At 38.3% G+C, this 26516-nt stretch overlaps 2 protein-coding genes and 1 long non-coding RNA gene across 5 annotated transcripts in view; all 3 read right to left on the bottom strand.

Moving 5' to 3' along the window:
- The window catches only part of arid3a (AT rich interactive domain 3A (BRIGHT-like)), a 47025-nt gene extending 35539 nt beyond the window's left edge, over positions 1–11486 (bottom strand). The window contains exon 1 of the mRNA XM_051376549.1: positions 11140–11486. The gene's annotated coding sequence lies outside the window, so the exon portion shown is untranslated. The remainder of the gene's footprint in view (positions 1–11139) is intronic.
- A 4112-nt stretch (positions 11487–15598) lies between these two features.
- On the bottom strand, positions 15599–24643 carry r3hdm4 (R3H domain containing 4). The gene is made up of 8 exons (XM_051376539.1): positions 24412–24643; positions 22229–22386; positions 21833–21954; positions 20935–21052; positions 20761–20846; positions 20031–20116; positions 18879–18934; positions 15599–18412 (listed from the first exon to the last, which is right to left on the bottom strand). Exons 1-8 carry the CDS (start codon positions 24450–24452, stop codon positions 18309–18311), a joined length of 771 nt encoding a protein of 256 aa, XP_051232499.1. The 5' UTR covers positions 24453–24643; the 3' UTR covers positions 15599–18308.
- A 60-nt stretch (positions 24644–24703) lies between these two features.
- LOC127350188 (uncharacterized) lies at positions 24704–26054 on the bottom strand. Of its 3 annotated transcripts, none has more exons than XR_007880532.1 (4): positions 25810–26054; positions 25602–25761; positions 25322–25566; positions 24704–24937 (listed from the first exon to the last, which is right to left on the bottom strand). It is a non-coding gene; the product is annotated as an uncharacterized LOC127350188 (long non-coding RNA). The 3 variants fall into 3 exon arrangements; XR_007880531.1 differs by having other exon boundaries at positions 24704–25029; XR_007880533.1 differs by lacking the exon at positions 24704–24937 and adding an exon at positions 25053–25263.
- Positions 26055–26516: the final 462 nt, after the last annotated feature.

Below are 26516 nucleotides of genomic sequence, written 5' to 3' on the forward strand. Positions count from 1 at the left end.
ACTGCTGGCACACATTATTTTGCATTAAGTGATTCAGGCAAATTCACTTCAGAATTTTGTATGTGCGCACTATATTATTCACCACACCCATTACTCAACATGTCAAGTAGCCACGCTTTGAACCCATGTGCAAATAAGCACAATATCTAGTGCTCACTCACTCAACGACAATACTGCCTCTGATACCGTCTCTGTCAGTGTGTCATATATGTAATTTCAATAACAGAAGTGATTACAACAAACCTGTTATGTTGACTCTTCCTGTGCAGGGGGGAAGCAGAAGTGGTCGCTTTGTTTCACACCACTGTTCATTACAGGCATGATTTCCTACATGCTAGATGGTGCAAATTACATTGCGTCAGCACTACACATGTTCTTGCTTCCCCAAAATAAGGAGGCAGGTTTTCATACGTATGAAATCTTCCACATATAGCTGTAGTAACGGCCGTGTAATGTCACAGAGACATAGTACAGATAGTACCATGTCTCTATGAGGAAGACTATGAGCCAAAGACAGAGAATAATATTTAAATTCTGTCTACATGTGTGCCAAAAAGGACGGATAAACTGGGGCTCAGGAATTGATCCATTAGTCTAGTTGTTTACGGTCATGTGAACCACCAAGTCTGCAGGTTTTATTCCAACCAAACACTACAGCAGCTGATCTTCCCCCCCTCAACACACCTCCAACAGACCCCTCAATAAACATGAGCAACAGGCATTCCACATCTGTGCACCCAGGCATTCACACTCTCCACTCTTCACATGGCAATGCTCTGGTACGATCGCCTGCCGTTGTTTGACTGCACATAAATCCCAAATGTTGTCACATTTTCCAGATGTGTGTAAAGAAATTACATATTGTATTTTGGATTTTTGAACTTTAAACGATCCTTTAAAGCATCGGTTATCAATAATATAGAGGAACAGAATCCTGCTGCTTTATATTGCAACAAGCCAGATACTGATTCATATGTGTGTTTAGGGTGAATGCGGGAGCTGGTAGAGCTACGCTAACCCTTTTTGGGTGCAAAATTACTAGAAGTTGCCTTTGGTATCTCATTCTCACACGTTATGAATAACCAGACCTTGGCTAGAGAGGTAAGGCATTTAATATCTAAACCATAGCTCAGCAAAGCAAAGCAGTCTCGGTGGTCCAGGGATGAATCCTCTTAAAAAACCCTATTGGGGCTCCTTTATACCGTAGGCAAGGTGGGAAATCACCACTGTACATTGGGTAATTTCTTGACATTATAAACCTCTTGGGACAGAAACCAGCTATTATTTGGAAATCCTGCTGTGCTCAAAAACCTTTGCATAGCTGATGAATTCTGAGAGTAAGTTGCTGCTCATTTTTCTGCCAGTCAAAATGCTTTAGAGATTAAATTACAGCAACCTACTTGCTTCATGGTTTTGCTCCTTTACTCTGTAACATTTACTATATCTGAGTAGCTGGGGTAAATACTATTTTCCAGCTAAGGAAGTACTTGTATATCCTCCAATTGAACTTCCAGACCTTCATGAGGGCTTTTTAAATGCAATAGTTTGCCTCCGTATTAGTACAACTACTTGGCATCTTGTATGATTTCATCCTGTGATGATTTTTTAAGAGGAAAAGGTTGTTTTAGAGAGTTTGAAAAAATAACACAGCTGATTAAAAGTGTCCTCTTTCTGATTCTGCCATTAACTGCTTCACCCTTAACGCTGCCTGTCTGTCTGTTTGCTGTCTGATATGTTGCCTTTTCTCTCACATTCATGTTTTCACTTTTACATTTTGATGCTTTAATTTGAATTTTAAGACATCGTAGACAGAGGACTTGAAGCAGGAGAATCAAATTCAAGCGTCTAACCTGCTTGTAACTCCTGTCTTTGAGCGATACACGGAATCCCAACCACCAGTGACCTCTGACCCCATGGAGAGGGCAGGGTGGGGACTATTTACCCTCAGGAGATATAGAAATGAACACGCAGTGCAATAAAAAGCCTTATACAATGTAAAAGACAATCCCTCAAAATGCACAGCTGACTATAAGACCCTTAGGGCTCATTTAACACCTTAATTGGCTAAAGGGAGGCCGGTCTGCAGGGATAGGTGGCGGGGGACCCATGTGGGGGTGGGGGGAGGAGCCACAGAGACGGAAACTTTGAGAGTTGGCTGAATGAAGGATAGAGTGGAAACGATGAGAGCTAATGGGTAATCCTCTTTTCTTTTTTTTTTTAAACCCACATTTGAGAGAGAGGTGGAAGATTGCAAGGTCTGAGCAAACAAGACAGAGTGATAAGACCGAGAGCTAAGGGTCTAATTCCAACGAGATAAAGAGACCCACACCGCCTCACATACATGCACACATATATACGCACATGTGTACATACGAGGCCGACTGCTTGCATAGACAAGAAAGCCTGTAAAAAAAGGTACTCTAGAAAGAGCATTAAAGTCTTCTAATACCACAACCACAATCCTTTGTACGGTGAACGTGAGGGAATTCGTCTTTGTGACTTTTCTAACGTGCTACAAACTTGAAAAAAGGTTCTCACAGAGTAAGACACACAAACAACAGGGTTTTTCCTCAGCAAGTAGTTTTGTTTTCATGTACCAACCTCAGTGCAGATACATATCTTGCATTTCAACATTTTGGAATAAAAGTCTTCATTTCCTTTTATGTACTGAAAGAACAGACCATACTGTTTTGCCTGATAAAGCTGTGTGGTTTGAGATGAACTGGGTGAGGTCTTTGTGAGACTTAAAACTGGGTATTAAAATGTTCTGCTTGACTGAGAAATCAGAGAGAACTAAAAGCGGCAATCCACAAAGATATATGACATTTCGCCGCCATCTCTGGCGCTAAGTGCCGGAGTTTCAGCTCCTTTACTTCCTTAAGGTTGCATGGAAATCAGAGTGGGTGGTACTATAATGTCTTCCTTGGATTTTTTGTTGATGCAGCTTCTGTAGGTGGTACTTTCTGTACTGTACTTTCTTTATCAAATTAGCTATCGTGTTCATGCTCTTGCTACACCTGTTTTGAATAAAAAGACTCCAGCCTGACTTGTTGTCAGATGATTTCTACCGTAACCGGCTTCAGGACACAGTGTGTGTGTGTGGTTGGCAGGTTTTATTATATTATCACTCAGCACTTTTGTCATGCACCGTGTCAGTGTGTACTAATACATTAGTGGTTAAACAGGCTTTGTACTGATGTTATCAACAAAAACATTCCTGACAAATAAAACTCTCTGTTCAATCCTGATATGTGAATGTATCAGTTCAATACATCACAATGCAGTTTGGCAGCACTGCTGAACAATATGTAAAATGATCACGTCTACAAGGTTAGCTGACCTTTCACTTTTTTAAAGATTTTTAGTTTTGTACTTTACTCACAACATATTAAGTGATAGTAGAATAAAAGACACTGAAGACCATAAGTCAATTCATGTATACACACACGTGTTTACATGTATACCTTTATATATAGCGGGTGGAAATATAATACTTTAACATTTAACAGGTTTCTTAGCTCCCTTATCATCATATGTCTAACAGAAAAACAGCCCAGCAGGAATTAACTTCTAGGTTGTTTGTTCTACACAAAGAAATTCAATTAACAGCTTTTCCCTGCAGCTAAAATCAAGATTTGGAGTTTTTGTGTCGTTTTTTTCCCCAAGGAGAGGCTACCAATAAATCTAAAGTGGCACTTTAAACAGTATGAGGGGTAAATGTTATAAAATAAATTAGTGCCACGTGTCCGGTGGTGTGTTGTGCACCTGGCAAAAACCTTCAAACCACATTCAGACAAGACTCACTGAAGGGCCTGGCCTATGATTGACAGAGGGAAAAGACCTCTATCTAAATCTATATTATATATATATATAGCTTCTTATATTTAAACAGTGGGGAACAGAACTGAATGAAAAGCCTTCATGGTCCAGAAGGACAAACATTAAAAGAATAAAAGATAAAGTATATTTAGCCTTCTTCATAAATTGTATTCTATATTATTAAAATTCCATGCAGCAATATTTCATATTAAAATCTCTTTTCATTTAACGAAGTATTTAATATTGATAGAGTACTTTTATATAAAGCGTTATGTTGTTTATAACCTGAATTCTTCATCATGTAAACATCGTTTTTACGCATTGATATATGTGACAGAAGCTAAAGAGTGACTGTGTAGGGAGTCGCCCAACAGTAGCCATTCATGATCCTTTCTACATAACAAAAAAAAAAGCATAAAAACAAGAAGTCGGTCAGTGGTGCTGGTCTTGATTATGCGTCCCTCTCTCACATTCCTTGCAGTATTACCTCGCAAGGCAATAACACAGGCTCCATTGAGCCCCATTGCACCAACAACAAGATCATTGAGGAAGTGTCGCACAGACTCGTCACGCACTTTCGACTGACCTCTTCGAGCGAGCCGAATGCAACGCAGCAAGCCAAATCTGATTAGCCCCAGCTATGCCATAAATTAAGTTGGCATATAGCAAAAATAATCCAGTGATTCACTTCCCAGCAGTGAAATCTGTGGCTATCTATCAAAAGCAACAGGAGTCAGCTGTGCAGGCGGGCAAGGCTCAAAGTGATTTGTCGTAACTGATGTTACAGCATGATTGATCGGATCTTTGTTCTAATGAATATTCAAAAGGTCTGCATTTAAGTGTTGCCTCAATCATTTTCATTTGTAAAAAAAAAAAGTGAAGGACATAAAGGAAAATGGCTCGTCTCTCTGTGGTGGTAAAGTGATATTTCATGTTTTTATTTGACTGATGATCTGATGACTTTACAGAGAGTGAAATATTAGAGAAATCTCAATTCATTTTACTAATCAGATTCACACTGGGACATACATTTATGGTAGTACAAACTAGAGCCCTGATGGGTTGGACTGATGTGTTTTTTGAGACTGGAATTACCGATATAGCAGCCGATATAGTGAATTTTTGAGCCTTTTGATTTTTGAGTATACAAAGAAACTCCTAAGGCTGCTTTCTTAAACAAATAACTTTATTAAAGTTAAATATTCTTTAACATATTAAATCATTTAACATATTCATTAGATTGTTAACCATTGGCTCATACTGGATGACATACGCCGTTACAATGACGACATGTAGCCCAATATCAGCCAATATATCATTCTGGCTCATTTAAAAACAAATATTTAACATTGGCACATAACTATGAAAAATATCAGTAACAACCTAAAAAAAGGCTTGAGTATAAGGGGTCAACCAAATGGAACCAAATATTCCCACGTGGGTTGAAAAGACCATATATTTAAGTATGGCACTATTCAAAGAGCGGACCACGAGGAAAAACATTTTAAACTCTGCTCTACGGAAGTACTTCCTCCAACCACAGGAAAAGTCATCAGATGAATAGTTAAGTCTGCTGATTCAGCTGAAATGTTTACTGGCGTTTATGTCTGCCGTCTCGCTGGTGGATATTGACCTCGCCATGTTACAACCTCACCTACAGCTTCAAGTGGAGATCGTAGTATTATGAGAGCAAACATACCTTTTGTGATGACAGCTCTAGTGGAGAAACACAGGCCTTTTCTTAAAGAGACAATTACGGTTGCTACAAAAGCAAAACAATAACTCTCCATATCAGTTTATGTCCAACTCTGGTTCAAATGTTATTCCAGCTCTCGTTCAATGCACTCTAACACCTTTTCTGACGCTATTTGACAGAATTCAAGCAGCCAAAACTTGAGTTGAGTGCAGACCTATTGTACTGGATTGCATTAGGTTTGTACAGATGTTATTGTGTCATTCACTTTACATGAACTCCTTTATTGCTCCATAGCGTCAGTCGGTTTTTACCAGAAAACCATGTGATTCTCTTTGTAAAAAATCACATTTCCCTGAATATAATTAGTAAATCTTACATTCAATTGCGTAAACATTGCTTTATACCTCACAAGTACCTCTACAACTGCCCTAAATGTCTTAAAATCTGGGCCTTTGTCTTGGTTACTGTGAGCTACAGACCAAACGCACCAAGTCAAATTCCTCACATGTGCAAACTGACTTTGCCATAAAAACTTTCAGAGATTCAGGAGGCTGCATGTTGCTGCTCGCAGAGTTCAGCGCAAAGCTATTGTAACTCTAGACTGACGGTATGGTGACAGTTCCTCTAGTGCGGGAGAGTAAGGGTAGGGGGGTTGCATTTTCAATGAATGGCATGAACGTCCCAAACTGGATTAACGTGTTAGTTTATATGGTGACTGTGCAGTCACGTCATGGCATTGTGATCTTTAACAATCAAGTCTTTTGTCTGCACAGAGGCGATGGATGAGTGGAAATCTTACATAAAGCGCTCTGTGCTTTGTACATGGGAGACTCCCACTTCTGTGCTAAATGAGGAATATAGTTTTATGTGCCTGCGCTTTGCCTAATAAAAACTGGCAGCTATATCTGCTCCCGAGGGATGTGTATCTTTTGGCAAGCATCTGATTAAATTAGCTTTTGATTGCTTGGGCAGGCCGCCAGCACTAGCAGACGCAAATATGAAATCCAAATGCTTCAGGTTTGATGGACATGTCAGCATGTTGCAGCTGTGTGGTGGTGGTATCCAGGCAGACAAGTACCAGGATAGATCACGCTGACACTGACCCAAGTGTTGGCTGCCGACTGAATACACAAAGCCTACAACTGTTGCAGCAGCGTGGTTCAGGAACTGCAGGGTATCCCAAAAGCTCAGACCCTTCCTTAGTCTGCTCTCTGCCTGCGTCACCGTCAGCCCTGCTGGGATTCCCCCATGGCTCCGGCCCAGGCAGTGAAGTAACTTGTGAGGTTTTTTTTTCCTGCATTTTTTGGCAGGATAACAGAGTTAAAGCCCCACGTGCCGCACAGGCCCTTCAGAAATGTAGCTTTTGGCACAGGAACAGCTGAAAGTCAGCCAAGCCACGCTGCTTCCCACTTCTTTTAATGGCAGGAAAACTTGTGGTGTGCAGACAGCGCTCGCATTCACTGCGAATACAGCTCATTCTGATGTTTACAGGTGGGTTATTACTGAAATATTCAAGTGACACAATGCAGGCCTTAAGCCAAAGCCCACACCCTTAAGCCTTGCAGGGTGATTTGAATACAGTGACAACATAAAAAGCAACCTTTACAAGCCTGTAGAGGATTACAGTTTGATAATAAGAAAACAACCAGGCGTCAGACCTGTTTGTCTCGTCTGTGGATGTTTGTCTGTCATTAATTCACAGCCACTAGCCAGTTTAGTGGCCAACTGCCAACCGACTGCCACTTACTCAGCCATGATTTGCAGGAGGCAAAATGAGCACGCTGTTTGCATATTACACTAACTGCTTCCAAAATGTTCTTCAAATACCCTCGAGCAGAGATCAGGCATCTTACAGGAAGCTGTGTGGATTTCTACTTTTAAGACGTTTCAGTGACAACAAAGCCTTTACACGCCTTTAATCTTGATATGTACACTGAACAAACACACTAGGAGGTGTGAATCTACAAACAACAAACAGAGAACTCTAAGGAATGGACATGACTTATATACACAGAAGCCTATTGTGTGGACATGAGTTGGTTTTCAATAAAAAGATAAACACATAAGAGGCCAGAGGGACCGTTTTTATATATGAAGAATAAGAAGGCGCAGCAAATACTGTCCCTATGTCCAAACTTAGATAGAAGTAGACAGACATGGAGGACGGCCAAGCAGCAATACGTGTCCGCTACGACAAGATATGAAATTGGGGTTATCATTAAATGTTCCCCTCTGATATGATGGGAGTTTCTTACTAACTGGAAAAAACATTCAGGAAAGCAAAATCAAACTAGGGCTATAAATTCTGTTCATTATTGATCTATTTTAACAATCTGTTCATTTATCTTAGAAGTAATTACTTAAAATTACTTAATTCCTTATGATCAATGACCAATTAATTATATAGAACTGATAAAAGGCAGCAAATCCTCTTGTTGGAGAAGCTACAACCAGACAGTATTGGGCATTTTTTCGTGATAAATGATTGATGATGATCAATTATTGAAATAGTTTTTTGCTGACCTACAGTTTCAGCACTACATTAAATTTCTATACATGTTAATATTGATAAATTGTTTGCACTATTGGTGCTCGTAAAAAGACTAATTTCCATCAGCAGTGACAGACAAACAACTTTAGAAATATTAATAAAGCTAATGCAGCTGTTAAATCGGTAAAGACATAATAATCAAGCTATATCAAGATGGTTTAATAACTAAAATCCTACAGTATGTGAAAACATGATATATTATTCTTATACATTGCAACATCAGGGTCTGCCACTTCTTCCACTCCACCCTTTGATGGGAAAGTATACAAAAATATAACACAGGCGTCAGTTCTTCAAATCAAGAGCAACCACAAGCGTCTTTTTTATAAACCCGCTTTCATAACCAGCAGTGTTACTTATTAGGGCCAGGCCACATTATGCGAAAGCTAAGATCTGAACTTGATCACCGGCCATACGTTTCTAATCCACAATGTAAACGCCCCCCCCCACCAACACCACCGCAGTAGTATCTCCAGTGGACACACTGAGCCGGTGCCGGCCACAGGATACCATATGCCAGATTGGGCCAAACAGATTAGTGTGTCAATTTCTGGGCAAGCCTCTAAGGTGATTGGAGGATGGTGGGGTGCAGGGTGCAATAAGGGCTTGGAAATCTCTCTTAAAGAATTTCAGAGCTTAATAATCACACTGGGAAGCTGCAAGTGCCAAATTCCACAATTTAACATTTAACTTTAACTTTCCTTTTGTGTACCAGATATAACTTAAAACTTAAAAATGCCTGGTTTCCTGCCAAAGTGGGTGGTAAGAGAACAGGTAGGTTCCAGTATTCGACCCAATGCCTGGTGGTAAATCCTCCTTTCACCATAAAAATCTAAAAGTAAACTTCCAAAGGAAAAGACGCTCCGGATCTCCCTCTTCATCCTGTTCCTGTCGTTCAGATTTCTGGTTTCAAAATCTCATTTCCTCATTAATTCGTGAAGTCACAGCCCAAAATATGCCAGAACACATGGAAATAAACCTTCATCGTGCAAAGGGACATTTCATAACGTGTCTTCCTGTCAATTCGGTTACACGGCAGAATGAAACACATCTTCTATTATCTCATATTCTTGTAACAGCAGAGGTTTGTATCATGTGTCTATTTTGACACTACAACAAGTTTTTTTTTTTACCTCACGAAGGTAAAAAACCTCTGAAAGAGCCTTTATGTCAGACTAGGACAATGAAGACCTCCAATGAAACCAGACTTTCTAACTGTTTTCAGAGCATATATGTCTAAGGTCATTAAAAAGTGCTATACGAGGCTTTAAAACCAAACCAACTTCCTGTGCCTGTACGCCCCCAACAACTATTTGTTAAAAAACTACAACACCAACCACAAACCAAGTGAGTTTTGGTTGTGGCTGTGAGGTTTGTAAGCCTGATGCAACCAAGCCAGACAAGAAAAGCATCTAAAGCGCTTCCTGAATCCACTTGGGATGAAAAAGTTTCCTCTTTTAATGTCCGCTGACGTCATTTAGAGGGAATACACTGGCAGATTTTTCCCACCACCCTGCTGTAGTAGTGAAGGCAGCTCATTGTGTCCGTATCACTTCCCCTGACATACTGGACTTGATCTCAGCCACTACCAGATGATGACAGACTCTTTTATCCACCCACTCCACCTTTGTTTTCCACTTTCACATAAATACCAAAACAACTAAATTACAATTGGAGACTTAAGTCAATTCACATAGGTTGGATGTTAAAATGGAGGTAGATCTGCGGCTGTGTTTAGCTCCTGAACGGGAATTACATTTACATAGTCCTGTCGTTGGACCTGATGTGGACAGCCCTACCAAAATCAATTTTACCTAGGGCTGCACAACTAATCGAAATATTATTGAAGTCGCAATAGTCAAATCGCAGATGCTGCAGTTTATTGATAAGGGTATCGAGAGTTGCCATTGGAGATCACCAGAAATCATGATTTTAATAGGGGTTTTTTCAGCTGAAATTTGTGATGCAAAAATGAACTTTCCCACACTAATCACTAACTGTATCGCAATATCTGTCAAAATAAGCGCAATATGATGTTTTTACCATATCGTGCAGCCCTAACATGACCAATTTTTTGGTATTAATAATGTAGTGTAGCAAAAACACATAGAAAGCAGCTTCACATCTATTCATAAAACCACTTTTTTTTGGGTTTGAGTCATCCTACTGTCCCCCTAACATGACATTTTGTCAGACCAAACTTTCTTTAACGCCCAGTCGTTGATGCTGTCACATGCAGTGGCTTTTATACCCAACTGGAAGGGCAGCAGGACGTACTGTAACGTTAGTAGATGTTTTATGGCGTGTTCAATTTGTACAGGACGTGCTGTGTCACCTCAATGAGCCAAATCATTAAACAACAACAACAACAACAACAACAACTCCTTAATTAGCAGTTTAGCACACAAATCTTTACGTAGAAAACACGGGCAGCTGGTTTATCCGACATTGGCCTCTAGCTAAGATAATGCTGTGAATAATCAGCTTGTAATATTAGCTAAAGTAGCTGCCAAGTTATGGTTTTACGTTATGTGACAGCGCTCCTTCTGAAATCAAATTAACGGTTCGGAATTCGAACGTTGGCCGTTAATTCGGTTTTGAAGTTAACGTTCGTTTTGAAAGCTCACAGTTCGATACGACCTCGCTCACGACACACAACGTCTGTTTTTTTTTTTTCAAACGTTTCTCTATATTTGAATAAAAACTCGATGTAACCGCCGAAAAAAACCTTGTAGAAAAATCAAACACCGGCTCTTCCGTTAGATTTTTTTTTTTTTTTTTTTACTACAAACAAACAATTAAAAATAAAATAGTGCCATTACTCGCAGCGTAGGTTGAATTACGAACATTGGGTGACATATGGCAGGTGAGTCCATCCGCTACCGTAGCTATACACAGTATTGATTAGGCGATTTGATAAGGCCACATCGATCCAAAAAAAAAAAAGAAAAAAAAAAGCTGCGTCCTGTAAGTGAAGAGTAAAACAGAAGCAGCAGAAGGAGGAAGCCACACAAACGAACATAAAGCACACACATAAATACGGCAAACGAAAAATAAAGAGAAAACAACTTACCACGTCGGCTTCCGTTCCGTTTTTACACTCTTTGGAACCGGAAGAAACATTCCTGGTTTTTTTTACCCCCAGTCTGTGAACGCGGTCTCTTCCCCTCCACCGCCACCACCGACACTTCGGCTTCACGCACCGGGGAAAAGGCACCAGAAAGAGGAAGAGGAGAGGTGGTTCGTGTGTTTATCGGCTGGAATTAAAGTGGGTTCATGTGACTGCATGATATCCACGCACTCGGCTTCTGCGTGTAATTGCGTTTTCAGAGTTTCTTTTTTTTTTTGAGTGTTCGGTTGTGAGAGCCCCGCAACGCTCAAAGCCAGACAGACAGACAGAGAGAGAGAGAGAGAGAGAGAGAGAGACAGAGAGAGAGAGAGGCGTGGAGACACTCTCCGGCCTGCACAGTCAGATCATTGGTTGACAAACAGTAATCAGATGCAAATTCCTAACCTCTGAATCAGCAGGGGCCAGCCCCCCCCCCACCACCACCACCGCCACACACCTCCCCTCTCCCCCAACACACACCCTCCTCCAGAGCAGGGGGGACGTCGGTAAATGCGGGGGTGTGAATTATAAAGTGGGCTGGAGCAAAAGAAAAAAAAAAAAAAAAAGGATACTTTTATTTTGCTACTTTGTGACAAATATTCAGAATTCTTTTGCATTATTATTCCACAAAAGGTTTCTAAAAATATCCAGAATTTGAGCCACATTTAGAAAAAAAACAAAGGACAAACTGAAATATAAATATAAATTGCTGCACATCAGCTTCTTGTTTTTCATGTTTGTTTTGCTTGTTAATGTCATTTGTGTGACATTGTCCTATTTATTAGGGCTTGTGATTGTACAAATATGTCCACATTCATACTTTTAAGCTGATTATTATTATTATTGCTTTTATAACTGTTAATATATTGTTTGTTTTGGCAATATAAGCACTGTTTTTTCATTCAGACAGGCTGTCAAAAGATTATCCAAAGAGCTCAAACTGACTTTTATCTCCATATACTAAACAGATAAACAATGTTTTTTGACTGCATCCACTTAAAACAGATTGTCTGTGAAACTGGATGAAATATGGTTCACAAACAAGTGTATTTTATCTATTTTGCTCATTGGTGAATCATTTAAAGTACATTTTCCAGCAAAAGTGACAAAACATTTTGTAGTTTCAGTTTCTGTTACATTGGATCAACCTTTGACATTTTTCACTATTTTTCTACAATTTAATCAAGAAAATAATCTGCAGGTTAATCAATGAAACCAGTTTTTAGCTGCAGCCCTACAAATTATGTTTATTAATTTCCATACTTTTAATGTTTTCTTTCTTATGACATACTTTCACATCTTTGAACCTCTAGGAATTCAAACAAAATTATCTTTTTTATAAATTAATACAATGTAAACTACAGTGTTTATCCTGAAAACTGTGTGTTTTGTTTACATTTTCCTTTTAGTGTTGACTTTTGGTAAAGACCTGTTCAGTGGCTGCGTCAAAAAATAAGCTTAAAAGTGAAGCACAACTCAGTTTATTTAATTTAACCAGCCCTTTAATATTTCTGACTATTTTTTTAAAAAATCTAAATAACTGATGCAGTGTCATTTAATTTAGACATTACAACACTGATTCTGAAAATATGAAGGTGGTAAAGTGGTTTATTTAGCTGATGGGAACTCATCTCACTTTTAGGCGCTAACTGAATGAATGACTTAAACTGAGATAAACTGATTATTAATACCAAACTTGTAATGGAAACTGACAGTTCTGCTCTTATTAGACGCACAGTTGCAGAAAATATCTCAATGCAGCTGTCTGGTTTTGAAATGAAATCACTGAAACCTAAAAGAACATCTGAAATCCAACATAACTCAAATTTAATGAGCTCCCTTTTCCAGTTTAATTGAAGGTAAAACCTGTGTTTAGGTGTCACACAGTGAAACACAAGGACTAATTATACATTTTATAGTGGAACAGAAGATAAACCACAATGCAAACAAAGGACTGGTCCATTCACGGAGACCAAACTGGAGTAAAAACCACACATTTTAAAGAGAAAACTGACTCAGCCACAGTGAAATAAACCCCAGTCTTTTCTGTCCTCATCCCCACTGACTGCTCGGTCGCTGGTTTGCAGCTGTTTTCTTAAAAGAGATATTTAAAAACACCCAAATGATCCTCCCTCTGCCTCATCAGGCGTAATGGGATCCAGGAGAGGAGTGTGCTGACGCCGTGGGGAATAAAATTAAAACGTGGAGGACCGCGGACTCTCTGCTGGCGATGACAACCAATAATTTCACATATGGTAATCAAACAGTTTAGTCTCTGCCAGGGTGGGGTCGACACACACAGGAAGTGGGTGTTATGATAAGAAAATGTGTGATAAAATAAACGTAAATATAAAGAAGTTTGTAGAAATAAGTGTCCGGATAAAAGATGAAGCTTTAATTAGGTTAATAGTAACATCTTCACTATCCTGTTTTTGTAAATATTAGTGTTTGATGTGCAAATATGTGTCAAAGCTGTATGTTTAAGCCTTTCTGAATGTTTTTTCTTATCTCTGCTCAGGGTTTTTAATGATAAACTGATTAATGAACTAATTTATCTGATTATTTGTTGCTCTTAAAATATAACAAGTGATAAATTCAACCTTTTTTTTAAGTGTTTGCTTACGTTTTCTGTTTGATGTTGTGTTGAACCACTTTTTAAGGAACGATACAGGATGTGAACACAATGAACACATCAGAAGAAAGACTTTGAGTAAATATACTGTAATACTTAAACCTGTGCAGCAACGGGGGGGGTTCAGTTAAATACCAATATACATTATGTGTCAACCCTGCACTGCATGGTCCTTATGTCCCTTTGGTCAGTGCTGTTTGTGTTTGGTATGTGAAAACATGATTTTAGAGACCTGCTACTGAGCTCTGTAAGTTAGACCTTTATTTTGAAAACTGGTGTATCAACACCTGCATTAAACTCCTCCTCATTCATCCAGTGTTTGCTTTCTCTTTTCTTCTGCCCATTTATACAATCGTTCGAAGCTCCTAATGTGAAAATCAATTAAATTAAAAGCTGTTCAAGTTTTTAAAACTATAAATAATGTGTGCAAATACAGCACATACAGAGCATTACATTATTATAGCAGTCGCTTGTGTGGTCTGTATTTCTTTGTACTAGTCTGCCACCTAGTGGGAGCTCTTACTGTACATACACAGAATAAAGCATAAATAAACAGGACAAGCTCCACGAAGCAAACATAAACTACTATGTACATATATATATGTAGCATTCATATGTGAAATGTTGCAGAGTACACAGGTGGATGTGTCAGTATATACAGTAAAGTGTGTTTTTAGTGATGATATTTACATGTTTTAAATGTCAACAATGAGAATAAGTAACTAGCAGGTATATTAGACGTTAATTGTAGAGGGTTTGTTCCTGACTGTGTGTCTGGAGGTAGCTGTGATGGCCTGTGGATGGAAACTGCTGACATTACTGTCATATTACTGTAGGTCTTTAAAAAAACACACTAAAAACTTTGTTTAACTTTTTAACTTTTGTTGAGACTCACTGATAAATGTTCTGCAGTCAAAGTGTTTGTTTAAAATAATATTTTAGGGTTTATTGTCTTCAATCACAGATCTGTTCCAGGTGGATTCTGACAACATTTATATTGTTTCCCAGCAGGTGAAATAAAGTAGGAGCCGGAAGAGTTTCGTGTTTCTAAACTCATACTTTAACATTATGTTCTTTATAGCAGACCATAATTCAACAGATATACTGTATACGGATGTGCATAAGTGCCTCACATGTGCAACACATGCATACAAAAATGTATAATATGACAAAGGAAATCAAAACAGCAGCTTCAGTGACTTCAGCTGTCAATAAACATATAATAATATAACACTGTGAAACCTTTAATATATTATTGTTGATGTTTGTACTTAAAGCAGCATCAAGGAAGCTGCAGTTTTTTTTTATTTTGACCCTGGTGGTCAGCCTTGTTTCATTGAATTCAATGGGAATCCGACCCGGTGTCAAGAATAACTGCATAGAAAGAGCCAAACTCCTCGCTGACGCTGTTGTTTGTTAATGTTGGCCACACAGAGGCATCAGTATTAAATTGAGACTGTTTAATAAGTCTTTATCGCAGCAGCCTGGGTTTGAATCCAGTGTCGGGCCCTTTGCTGTATGTGATCCCTGCCGGTCCTCTCGGTCTCTTCTGTGTAAAAATATTTGGAAAAAGTATGAATGCAGGACATCTACTTGTATTTAAGTGTTTTTGAAGTTGGGTTTTACTACTTTTACTTAATCTGAACACTTCTTCCACCACTGACAGACACACTGCAGCTGATATTTGTACAATAATATGAAGTAAAGTCAGAAAACCGAAGATCTTAAACCTCCTCAGATGTGTCTTAGTGAAGTACAAAGTACACAATGAAATGAGAAGAGAGAAAAAAATATCTTAAATCCTTTAATAGTTGCAGTGATAATTATAAATAGGTACCGTAGCGCACACACACACATATCATTATATACACAAAGTTGTATCAGTCTAGTGTATAAAGCTTTCAGACTATTATTGGCTTTTTCAATGCAAACATTGGCACAAGTCAATTATTGGAGTATTTTCAGCACAACTACGTCTACGTGTATTCAAAAAGTTGGCAGCGCAAACATGATCATAACAAGTTCATCTTGAAGAAGAAAGTATACAGTACACAGGAAATGACACCATGTGAGATCATTACGTGACATTCAGAGAGAGAGAGAAGTCAAAAGCCTGAGAAAATTGGATTTCCACAAAACAAACACACAAACTTTGGTTGTTGACAAAATGCACCAACAGGTCCAGTTTAGTTACACTGCCGCCGACAGTATCAAAAGAAATCGGGGATAAGACTTTTTTTTTTGTTTGTTTTCTTTAAATAACCTGTTTCCAAAATCCAGTCAAGTACAAATGTAGAAATATATGTACAGAGAAAACCCAAGAAACTTGTATTCGTAAGGCAGAAGAGCTTTTCTGGGGTTGTAACTATTGAAATTAAACAAACCTGAGAGACAAAACTCAGGTTTTTTTTTTTTTTTTTTCATCAAAACACCTTAAATGTGTTTTTTTTTTTTACCACTGTAACACATCTACTGCACATACAGTAAACCATTAAACAATATCACCTGTGTGTGTGTAAAAAAAGGCTTTAATGTTACAGTGCTGAGTGTAAACTGTGCGTGCTGCAAGAAACCCATGAATAAATCTAAAAACAACAGAGACACTGGCAGTTTTTAACCAACATATAGTTCCTTACTTTGTCTTCTGTTACTGACTGTGACTGAAGTAACATTTACACCAGTGTGCAGTGAAGGCAGCACATCAGCAGCTGCAGCTGTCATCAGCTTTACAATCAAATACTTTAGCTTGTAAGTGGAAACGGACTTGAACTTAACATCACAGCTGTTCTCTGAGTCTGTACTCTAGTCTTTACTTGATCAATACGGACGGTCTGGTTGATTACAATGTAAGTGTATCCTTTAGATACGACTGAAAAACGCAACAGAAACACGGCCAGTGTAGACCAAAAGCTAGCAGAGGAAGACACAACAAAAAAAATAAATTAATCACAAAAAGTAGATCCTGAAGAAATTGTGCCGATTTTTCTATTGCGGCGTATTTGGGCTGTTTTAGGTAAAACATTTAATTAAATACGGAGCTGGGGAAGGGATAAGTTCTGAGATTTCAGAGATTAAAGTCATAAATTCACAAGAAAGAAACTTGATTTGCAGCAGAAAAGAGGTTTTTTATTACATAAACTTGAGTTTTTCCTAATAAATTTCCCACTTTAATCACAAGAATATATGTTTTCTTGTAAACTTAAAGACTTTTATTTAGTCTCTGATTTTTACCTCCCTCCGACAACCCAGTGATTTATATTTTCTTTTACCTACATGGCCCTAATACGCCGTCATAGTTGTCTTCTCAGAGATAATTACATTACATCCCAAGCATGTCAGAAGCTATTTATTTCACACCCTCGATGAAAGACATTTGCTTCTTTTACCTCTGATGATGATGAGTGATGTGTTTGTGCATATAATGAAGAGAGAATATAAATATTTATGCTTCATACCTTACGACTTACACAAATCCTACAGGCTAATCCTTCAGGCAGTGATGCATTAGAGCGCTTCCTCCATCTCAGCACCTTCACAAAATGTCATTCATTCCTAACAATACAGAGTTCCAAGTAAATTTTCCATTTTTTAGGGTAATATTTGTCATTTTTCATTGTTATTAATTTGTGTTTTATTGAAATTGGGGGTGTTTTATTGAGGGGATTTATGTTTATCTATTATGTGTAAATTAATTAGTGGTGAAATTATATATTTTGCACTATGAAAAAGGGACAACATGGATTAACTGTTCATTAACCGACTGCTTTAAGCTCATAAATCGATTCTGATGAAAAAGATGAAAAAAGATGACTGACTGACAGTTGTTGCAGTTGTTGTATCAAATGTAACTTGCTCGTATTTTTTATTTGTTATTGTGAATGAACGTTACAGATTATCGCCAAATTCTCCCAAAATTAAGAGTCAACTATCACCATTATATATTAATGATTACGCCTAAAACTTGGGAAAGATAGTTCATTTAATTCCCAATGCTGTATGGACACAGTAGTTCATTCGAGCCTCTCTGCTCCACGGTGCTGTAACCTCTTATCGTACACCAGGCAACTCTACTATTCTTAGGTTTGTACTAGTGAGGCAGAAAATGTAACATTTGCCCTGAGGATGGTGCAAGAGAGGTCGCGTTATCTAAATCAAAAGGTTTATTCTCTGCGAAGGCAAGCTGTACTGCTGTGTGTTGTGCTTTGAGCTGAACGCTACATGCTAATGTTTAACATAGCACATTTAGCATGTAGACCCCTGTTTAGATACGAGGGAGGGGTCAATGAACTCTGATTTGTTTATGGAAATAAAAGAATGGGAAATTTACTACAGAAACCAGAGACCAACAAGAGGATGGGGAGGAATTGTTCAGATTTGTTTTCTGAGCTTGGCGGACGTGACACAGACTTTACATACAGGCTGGGCACCTTATGTACATCTCTCAGAGCTCCCGCCGGCAGCGGAGCCCGCGTGGAGGAAACAGGTCCCGGTGGTCCTGGTCTCAGCTCATCTGCTCCACGTAGGCAGACAGCGGAAGTGAAGGAGGCAGAAACTCGTCCTGTTTGTTCACCACTTCGGTCTGACGTGACCCATTGTTGTCGCTGCCTGAGAGTTCAACAAACAGACTTTGATCACTTCTCATGTGACTGAAAAACATTAAGCCGCCCAACCGGGGCTGTGAAAGTAGGATTATGTAAACAGAGTGTCATTAATAAAAAGCTTAAAAACACTGTTTAAATATGCTATATTATTATTATTATTATGTGCAATAACCCTTTTTTTGAGGCATTTTTATATCTTTATGAGATAACGACAGTAAAGAGGCCACGTGGCGAGCACTGTAACTCCCTCACCTATAAGCTTCTGAGGGTCGATACAAATATTAGTCAAATGATTAATTGACGTTTCCTGATATTTCCACACTGCAGGGCTGTTGGTGAAAACTGCACACAGGTGGTAAAATTTTAAAGACTTTAATAAACAACATTCTTCGTCATGTTTAAGGTGGAAAAATCCCTGACTAGTCTGATATATGAGTCCAGTCTGAAGTCCAAATTGTGTTTCCACTCACTTGCGGAGACGAGGTCCATATACTGGCAGACAGCGTGAAGCAGCAGTCTCTCGAAGCTGATTCACAAACACAAACAACAGAGGGATTATTTTACACTCCCTCACTCCTCACCATCCTCCAACCACTTACAGAAACCAGTCAACTCGATCCGAACAGAGCATTATTTCTGGAGTGAACTAGTTTCCCAGCATAGATCAATAAAGTTAGTGTTTAATGCCAATTATTTGACTTTTTTTTGTTGACCTGTTGTTGTTTGTTGTATTTCCTGTTGCTGCAACGTCTTCACTTTTTTATGTGGATCATAGAGGTTTCCTGTAATCTATTATATAATATAATAAAATATAATATACAGGTTGAAAGCTCTGGCTGATGGATCTTAATTAAGTTTCCCCACCTGGAAAAGAGGAGATAAAAGTGTATTAACACAGCATAAAGGGGCTGTATTGGTGGGGCTGTTCCAGGCACCAGTGAAACATGAAATATGACCCAGGAAGCTCAGTCTGAGTAACACGTCCATGAGTTTAATATGAGACGCCAAAACACAGCAGAGCGGTTTATAATTCTACGAGACCTTCGTCACTATTATGTGTTGTGACGAAACCTGAGCCACGTGAATCCCTCGATGTATCACCCGACAGGCCTTATTGAAATACACGAGAGGGCTGAGAGTGAGCACGTGGACTAAAACATCCTCCGTTATCTTACTGTTGGAATAAGATATTTAGAGCAACTCGACACAAAAACTTAATCAACTGTGAGCCTAAAACCAAAAACAATTAATTTTATGTAAATGTATAACAGCGAAATAATGTCAGCATCTTTTCAGACCATCAATTTAAATCATTTAAATTATTTCTAAGTACTGGAAGTTTATAAACATGAAGGGTGCAAATTTAAGTTGTTTCACAATCACACTGGGGAAGGTATGAAAGTATGATGAAAAACCAGTAGGGACAATGCGGCCTAGTATTTCTGTACGTCCCATATTGTTGTATAACAATAATTCCTGATGATATAGTTAATAAACATTTTACATAAACATTACTGCCAGAAGAAGGAATATTTAAGACTTCTGTATATGAATTGTACAAATTGGGAAGACCTTTTAAAATATTTTCTCTGAAAGACTTTATAGAATAGAAGTATTTTTACCTGCTGGCGAGGTTGGTTGTGTAAACTGAGTGCGGCTGAGTGTTGAAGAAGCTCAGGAGGTTTTTCTCAAGTATTTCCAGAGTTCCCTGTGAGGAGAAAACAGCGTAGTGGGTGGAAGCAAGAGAGGGAGAAAGGTTAGAGGTTAAATCTCTACAACAATCAAATGATTTTAGCTAAATACTGAACATCTGCAAGCTTCCTTGTTGAATCATGATTCTTTTACTTCCCTCACATCCCTGCATGTAGTCTTAACGCTTTATAATAACAGGTAGGAGCTAATGTATTTTCTAATCTTAAATTTTTCTAAGGCCTCAGTCAGATTACAGGAGGCTCAAGATGATTTTTCTCAAATTCCCCCTCAGTGATACTCAGAGGACTGTTCGTGGCTTTGGTCAATATAATGTTTGCCACTAAATATCTGGTGTTGTGGTTTAAACTGTTTGACATTTACATTAATCTAGAAAGGCCAAAAATAGTAAATGACATACAGGCCGACTAGCGGTATGTGGGGAAAAAAATACTTTTGTAATGGTGACTAAGAGACAAGCTGGTGGGTTTGATGCACAGCAGAGACAAACAAGAATATAAACATAACGTGGCAAAAATGAGCTTAACATATCTTCCAACAGTTATTATTTCATCATATAGACAGAAGACAAAAATTTAAGGCTAACTTAAGCTTGAAGCTGCACTATGTATGTAGACTCCTACCATGCATATAAACTCTCACCATGGGGATTTGTTTGCGTCTGAGAGTCGCTCGCAGCCTGCGATCGATTCTCTGGTAGCAGACCTGAGCGCTGAAGGCAAGATTTACTGTGAAGAGACGAGCGAGAGTCAGCCAAACAGCCGCCCCTGGAAAACATCCAGGCTGCAGAACAAACAAACAAACTGAGACGCTCACCATTCCTCTCGTCTTTGAGGAGCCGGGTGGGGCTTTTCTTCTTGGCCCCCTCCTGCTCCAGCAGAGACAACAGCTTCTCCTGCTCCTCGCCGGAGCAATTCATGAAGTCATTCCATGGCTAAGATACCCAGAGAATGAGGGATGAGGTCAATACTCGTTTTATCGTGAGCTTTTATATTTGATATCAGACTTTTAAATCTCTGGGTTTTCTAGGGAGTTCAAAAAAATTGTCTTAAAAGAAAAATCCAAATCCAAGAAAGACTTAATGCAGAAGGCAGAATGTTTATAACTCCAGTCTCCAGTCAAACTTCATCATATGTCTGCTGATATTCCAGATGGTTGTTCATAATGTTTGAATGAGAAAGGTATGCTGTTTCATTGTCTATGGGAACGTCCAAAGATCCAAACTTTCTGAAGGTTGTTTCATACCAAAGTCCACTTATGTGCCAAACTCTGTGTGCTTGGAATAAACCCCGAGGACTTTATACAAACATCGAAAAAGACTAAACTTTTGGACTTCTCCAAGCCAGAAGAGCCATTTCACTATGTGGGAAGAGCATGGCTGCACTATCATTGAGTATGTAGATAAGGGAGCTTCCGGGCTGTATTGGTCCGGAAAGACTAACCTACATCGCCAAAGGGCAAGAAGCAAGACTTTGTTCAGCTGTGGGAGCCTCACATGAATATAATTAAAGACATGAACTTAAGCTTTTCCTGAAAATACAGTGTAAACATGCAAATGAGGGGACAGATGGTTTTATTGGTATACTATCCGAGTTTGATGTGTATGTACTGTTGATGGGATGTTCAAAACGAGAGAACAACAATAAACATACTTGTTGGAAAGAAATGAATGTGCAAGGCAGCCGAGTTGAAGCACAACTACAAGTTAATGTACCTCTATGTAGTTTCCGTTGGTGCAGGCCTCAGTGAAGATGGACGGGATGGCCGGGTTACTGCAAGCTTCCAGATCATCTTTGGAGCACTCGTCTCTCTCAAGAAGATTAGCCAGAAAGAGCGCTGATTTTCAGAGAAGACATAAAAAAGGACAGTGGTGATGTTAAATGTGTTAATTCTTGAGATAAAAAACATTCTTTTGTAGCATTTCTGTATCGACAGTGACTCAATGCAAATGCTCATTTCCACTGCTAAAGGCACCGTTTGCCATTTCAATGCAAAAATAAATATGTGTGCAGTGGAGAGCTGCACGCGGACTTAAAGGCTCGTCCGGCATTGTTCATCCGCAGTGGATGACAACATCTTTTTAAACTGATCATGTGAAATGAGAGCTTACTGTTCTCTTGTCGGCGGAGGCTCTTCTTGCCTTTGGCTCGGGGAGTGAGGTCAGAGTTGCGGATGGCTTGATTGATATAAAACTGCTTCTTTTTGGTCGGAGACACTCGCTTGGCAGGAGAGCTGGGCAGAGAGGTGCATTTACGCTCCTCTATCAGGCTGGGAAGACGAAGTGCAAGATGTCAATTTAGCCAGTTTAGGTTGAAGGGATGTAGATCATTTGTACCCACTTTCTCAAGCTGCTGCATACACTTCTTCAGTCCCTGATTATTTTAACTAGTGAGAGCAGCGTGAGAGAGCACACTTTTCTTAGTACACAGGATATGGAACATATTTTGTGACCTAATTTTCATCAACTTCAATGACCGTGCACTATTCTTGCTTAGACCGGTCTGTGCTGTGGCGGCTCTTTGTGTTTGAACATTTTCTTGAGCATGCAGATGTCCTTTTAAAGGCGGTGACGGAGCAGTGCTGCAGGCTGGAAGTGGAAACAAAAGCTATCTGCACAACTGCACAAGAAGATTTACTTTATTAACCTCTAATGGGGAAATTGTCCAAAATACAATGCAAATGTAGAGAGACGGGAGCAGTTAGGGGTTCAGTGCCTAGGAGGAGAACTGGCTTCAGCCACCAGTCCACACTCCTTACTATGGTCTGTGCTGGGCTTGAACCACCGACCCTCCGATCCCCCCACATACTGAGCTACTGCTGCCCTAATACCTATACGAACCTGCAGTGTGTCATTACACCATAATCTTATTTGGCACGCTATCCAAGAAAAGAAACAAGGTGAAGCTGATCACGAGCTTTTAAAACAGCTGTTCAGGGCTTTAAAGTAAATAGTTTTCCCTTTTATCTCTGCAGTATGTTTGAACGTATGAGAGCTGGGAGGAGCATCCTGCAGGAGCTGCAGATGTAGGTCAGTGGGTGTTGTTGTGAAGACCGTCTCTGCTGGGTTTTTCTGCCTCTGAAGTACCAACTTGCTCAGCTGAGGCCATTTTTAGCTCGAGTCCTGCAGGTTGACAGCAACACTACAGCAACATAATATGATGTAATCTATCTGCATGGGTTAGTTAGCTTTTATAACTTAACTCTGATGTGCAAACCACGCAGTGTCATACATACAGATTTTACAACGATAAGCTGTAGCTACCTCTTTATGTGTTGAAAAGGAAATAATTACATAATCTGAATAAGATTTGTAGCAGAAAGTGCCAAGAGCAACGCTTATCTGCTAATTTGTGGGTAGAAACTCCCTGATGTGATTTAAGACTTCACGACAACCATCCCTTTAAATTATAGTCTATGCTTGGATTTCCAACCTGGGAGTTTGCCAAAGCTTCACAGGAGGTTGTGAAGCTTTCTTGATTTTAATCTCAATAATTCCTTTATTTCTGTGAAGAAAACTACATGAAATTGTTATTTTCTTATATTATTATTTAAGATATAAACACAATAAGGTCACGGTGAAGACCTGAACACACACTGTATTCACTGTACTGTGATAAACAACATTGTCCTTCATTAGAAAAGTTCAAACAACCAAAAAACTAATAAATAATAAGAAGAAAACACTGAATCTGTCGAGAAGGAAGCTGATTAAAGGTCCAGTGTGCAGGATTCAGTGGGATCTACATATTATATTTTATATATTTTCTACCAATAGATCCTTCTAAATGTTACACACTGGACCTTTTTATATGTGTGATTGTTAATAAATCTAAAAAGACATACCACAGACAGATAATAGAATAAAATTCTGCTTAAAATGCATCCAAATCTCTGGTTTTACACAAACTTCTGCAGTTATCGTTCATTATTCGGGTCCATTGCATAGTTTATCAGTTGTTATGCCCTGTTACTGTCATGCATTGAATATAATATGAAATCAGGGGATCATCAGTGAAAGAAAAAGGGGGAAAATGTTGAAAAACCACAGCTTTAAGCAACCTGCACACCCAGGTTGGCTAGTTAGCCACCAGCAGCTAAAAGGCTAACATAAACTATAACTTAACATCCTGTTAAAACCTTAATAATGACATCAAACACACCACCAACCGGGAGCAGATCGAGATTTGAGGATTAGCAGAGAGAGCTCATCTCCACAGACTCACAAGTTATTTACATGGAGTTGTATTTGTCGTTGCTAACTAGCTCGGCTAACATCGTAATGTTCACACTCACATATAATCCTGTTCTTCATTGTTATTCGTCAAAACGACCATCTTATTCCGGGAGCAAAGACGGATATAAACTCAAAGCTCTGGAGAAAAGTGAGCGAATAAAGTTAAAAACGGTGAGTTTGTTTGACAGATTATGTTGTAAGAAGCTAAAGTTAGCTCGTTGGCTGTCGGTGGGTGGAACAGAAATATCTGCTGTCTGTTCAAAGATCGTCAAACACTGAGAGCTCTCACTCTGTCTATTATATCTATATCACTCTGTCTACTTATATCTATATCACTCTGTCTACTTATATCTATATCACTCTGTCTACTATATCTATATCACTCTGTCTATATCACTCTGTCTACTATATCTATATCACTCTGTCTACTATATCTATATCACTCTGTCTATTATATCTATATCACTCTGTCTACTATATCTATATCACTCTGTCTATTATAATACATCTATATCACTCTGTCTATATCACTCTGTCTACTATATCTATATCACTCTGTCTATTATATCTATATCACTCTGTCTACTATATCTATATCACTCTGTCTACTATATCTATATCACTCTGTCTACTATATCTATATCACTCTGTCTACTATATCTATATCACTCTGTCTACTATATCTATATCTATCACTCTGTCTACTATATCTATATCACTCTGTCTACTATATCTATATCACTCTGTCTACTATATCTATATCACTCTGTCTACTATATCTATATCACTCTGTCTACTATATCTATATCACTCTGTCTACTATATCTATATCACTCTGTCTACTATATCTATATCACTCTGTCTATTATATCTATATCACTCTGTCTATTATATCTATATCACTCTGTCTACTATATCTATATCACTCTGTCTACTATATCTATATCACTCTGTCTAATCCTATTCTACTTATATCTATATCACTCTGTCTACTATATCTATATCACTCTGTCTACTATATCTATATCACTCTGTCTACTATATCTATATCACTCTGTCTATTATATCTATATCACTCTGTCTACTATATCTATATCACTCTGTCTACTATATCTATATCACTCTGTCTATTATATCTATATCACTCTGTCTATTATATCTATATCACTCTGTCTACTATATCTATATCACTCTGTCTATTATATCTATATCATCTCATATCTATATCACTCTGTCTACTCTATATCACTCTGTCTACTATATCTATATCACTCTGTCTATTATATCTATATCACTCTGTCTACTATATCTATATCACTCTGTCTATTATATCTATATCACTCTGTCTATATCACTCTGTCTATTATATCTATATCACTCTGTCTATTATATCTATATCACTCTGTCTACTATATCTATATCACTCTGTCTATCTATATCTATATCACTCTGTCTACTTATATCTATATCACTCTGTCTACTATATCTATATCACTCTGTCTACTATATCTATATCACTCTGTCTACTATATCTATATCACTCTGTCTACTATATCTATATCACTCTGTCTACTATATCTATATCACTCTGTCTACTATATCTATATCACTCTGTCTATTATATCTATATCACTCTGTCTATATCACTCTGTCTATTATATCTATATCACTCTGTCTACTATATCTATATCACTCTGTCTACTATATCTATACCTCTGTCTATTATAATAAATCTATATCACTCTATTATAATAAATCTATATCACTCCGTCTATTATAATAAATCTATATCACTCTGTCTATTATAATACATCTATATCACTCTGTCTATTATAATACATCTATATCACTCTGTCTATATCACTCTGTCTACTATATCTATATCACTCTGTCTATTATATCTATATCACTCTGTCTATATCACTCTGTCTACTATATCTATATCACTCTGTCTATTATATCTATATCACTCTGTCTATTATATCTATATCACTCTGTCTATTATATCTATATCACTCTGTCTACTATATCTATATCACTCTGTCTATTATATCTATATCACTCTGTCTATTATAATACATCTATATCACTCTGTCTATTATAATAAATCTATATCACTCCGTCTATTATAATAAATCTATATCACTCTGTCTATTATAATACA

Source organism: Dicentrarchus labrax, unplaced genomic scaffold (genome assembly GCF_905237075.1).
Source record: "Dicentrarchus labrax unplaced genomic scaffold, dlabrax2021, whole genome shotgun sequence".
In the NCBI taxonomy this organism is placed as follows: Eukaryota; Metazoa; Chordata; class Actinopteri; family Moronidae; genus Dicentrarchus; species Dicentrarchus labrax.

What these genes read in the sequence shown, in the direction of transcription:
- r3hdm4 (XM_051376539.1), bottom strand. Translation starts at nt 24,452, where the DNA reads ATGGTCGTTTTGACGAATAACAATGAAGAACAGGATTATAT. An exon ending in AATGAAGAACAGGATTATAT is followed by an intron (nt 22,387 to 24,411) that starts GTGAGTGTGAAC and finishes TCGTCTTCCCAG; the next exon opens with CCTGATAGAGGAGCGTAAAT. An exon ending in TATGGACCTCGTCTCCGCAA is followed by an intron (nt 18,413 to 18,878) that starts GTGAGTGGAAAC and finishes TTGAACTCTCAG; the next exon opens with GCAGCGACAACAATGGGTCA.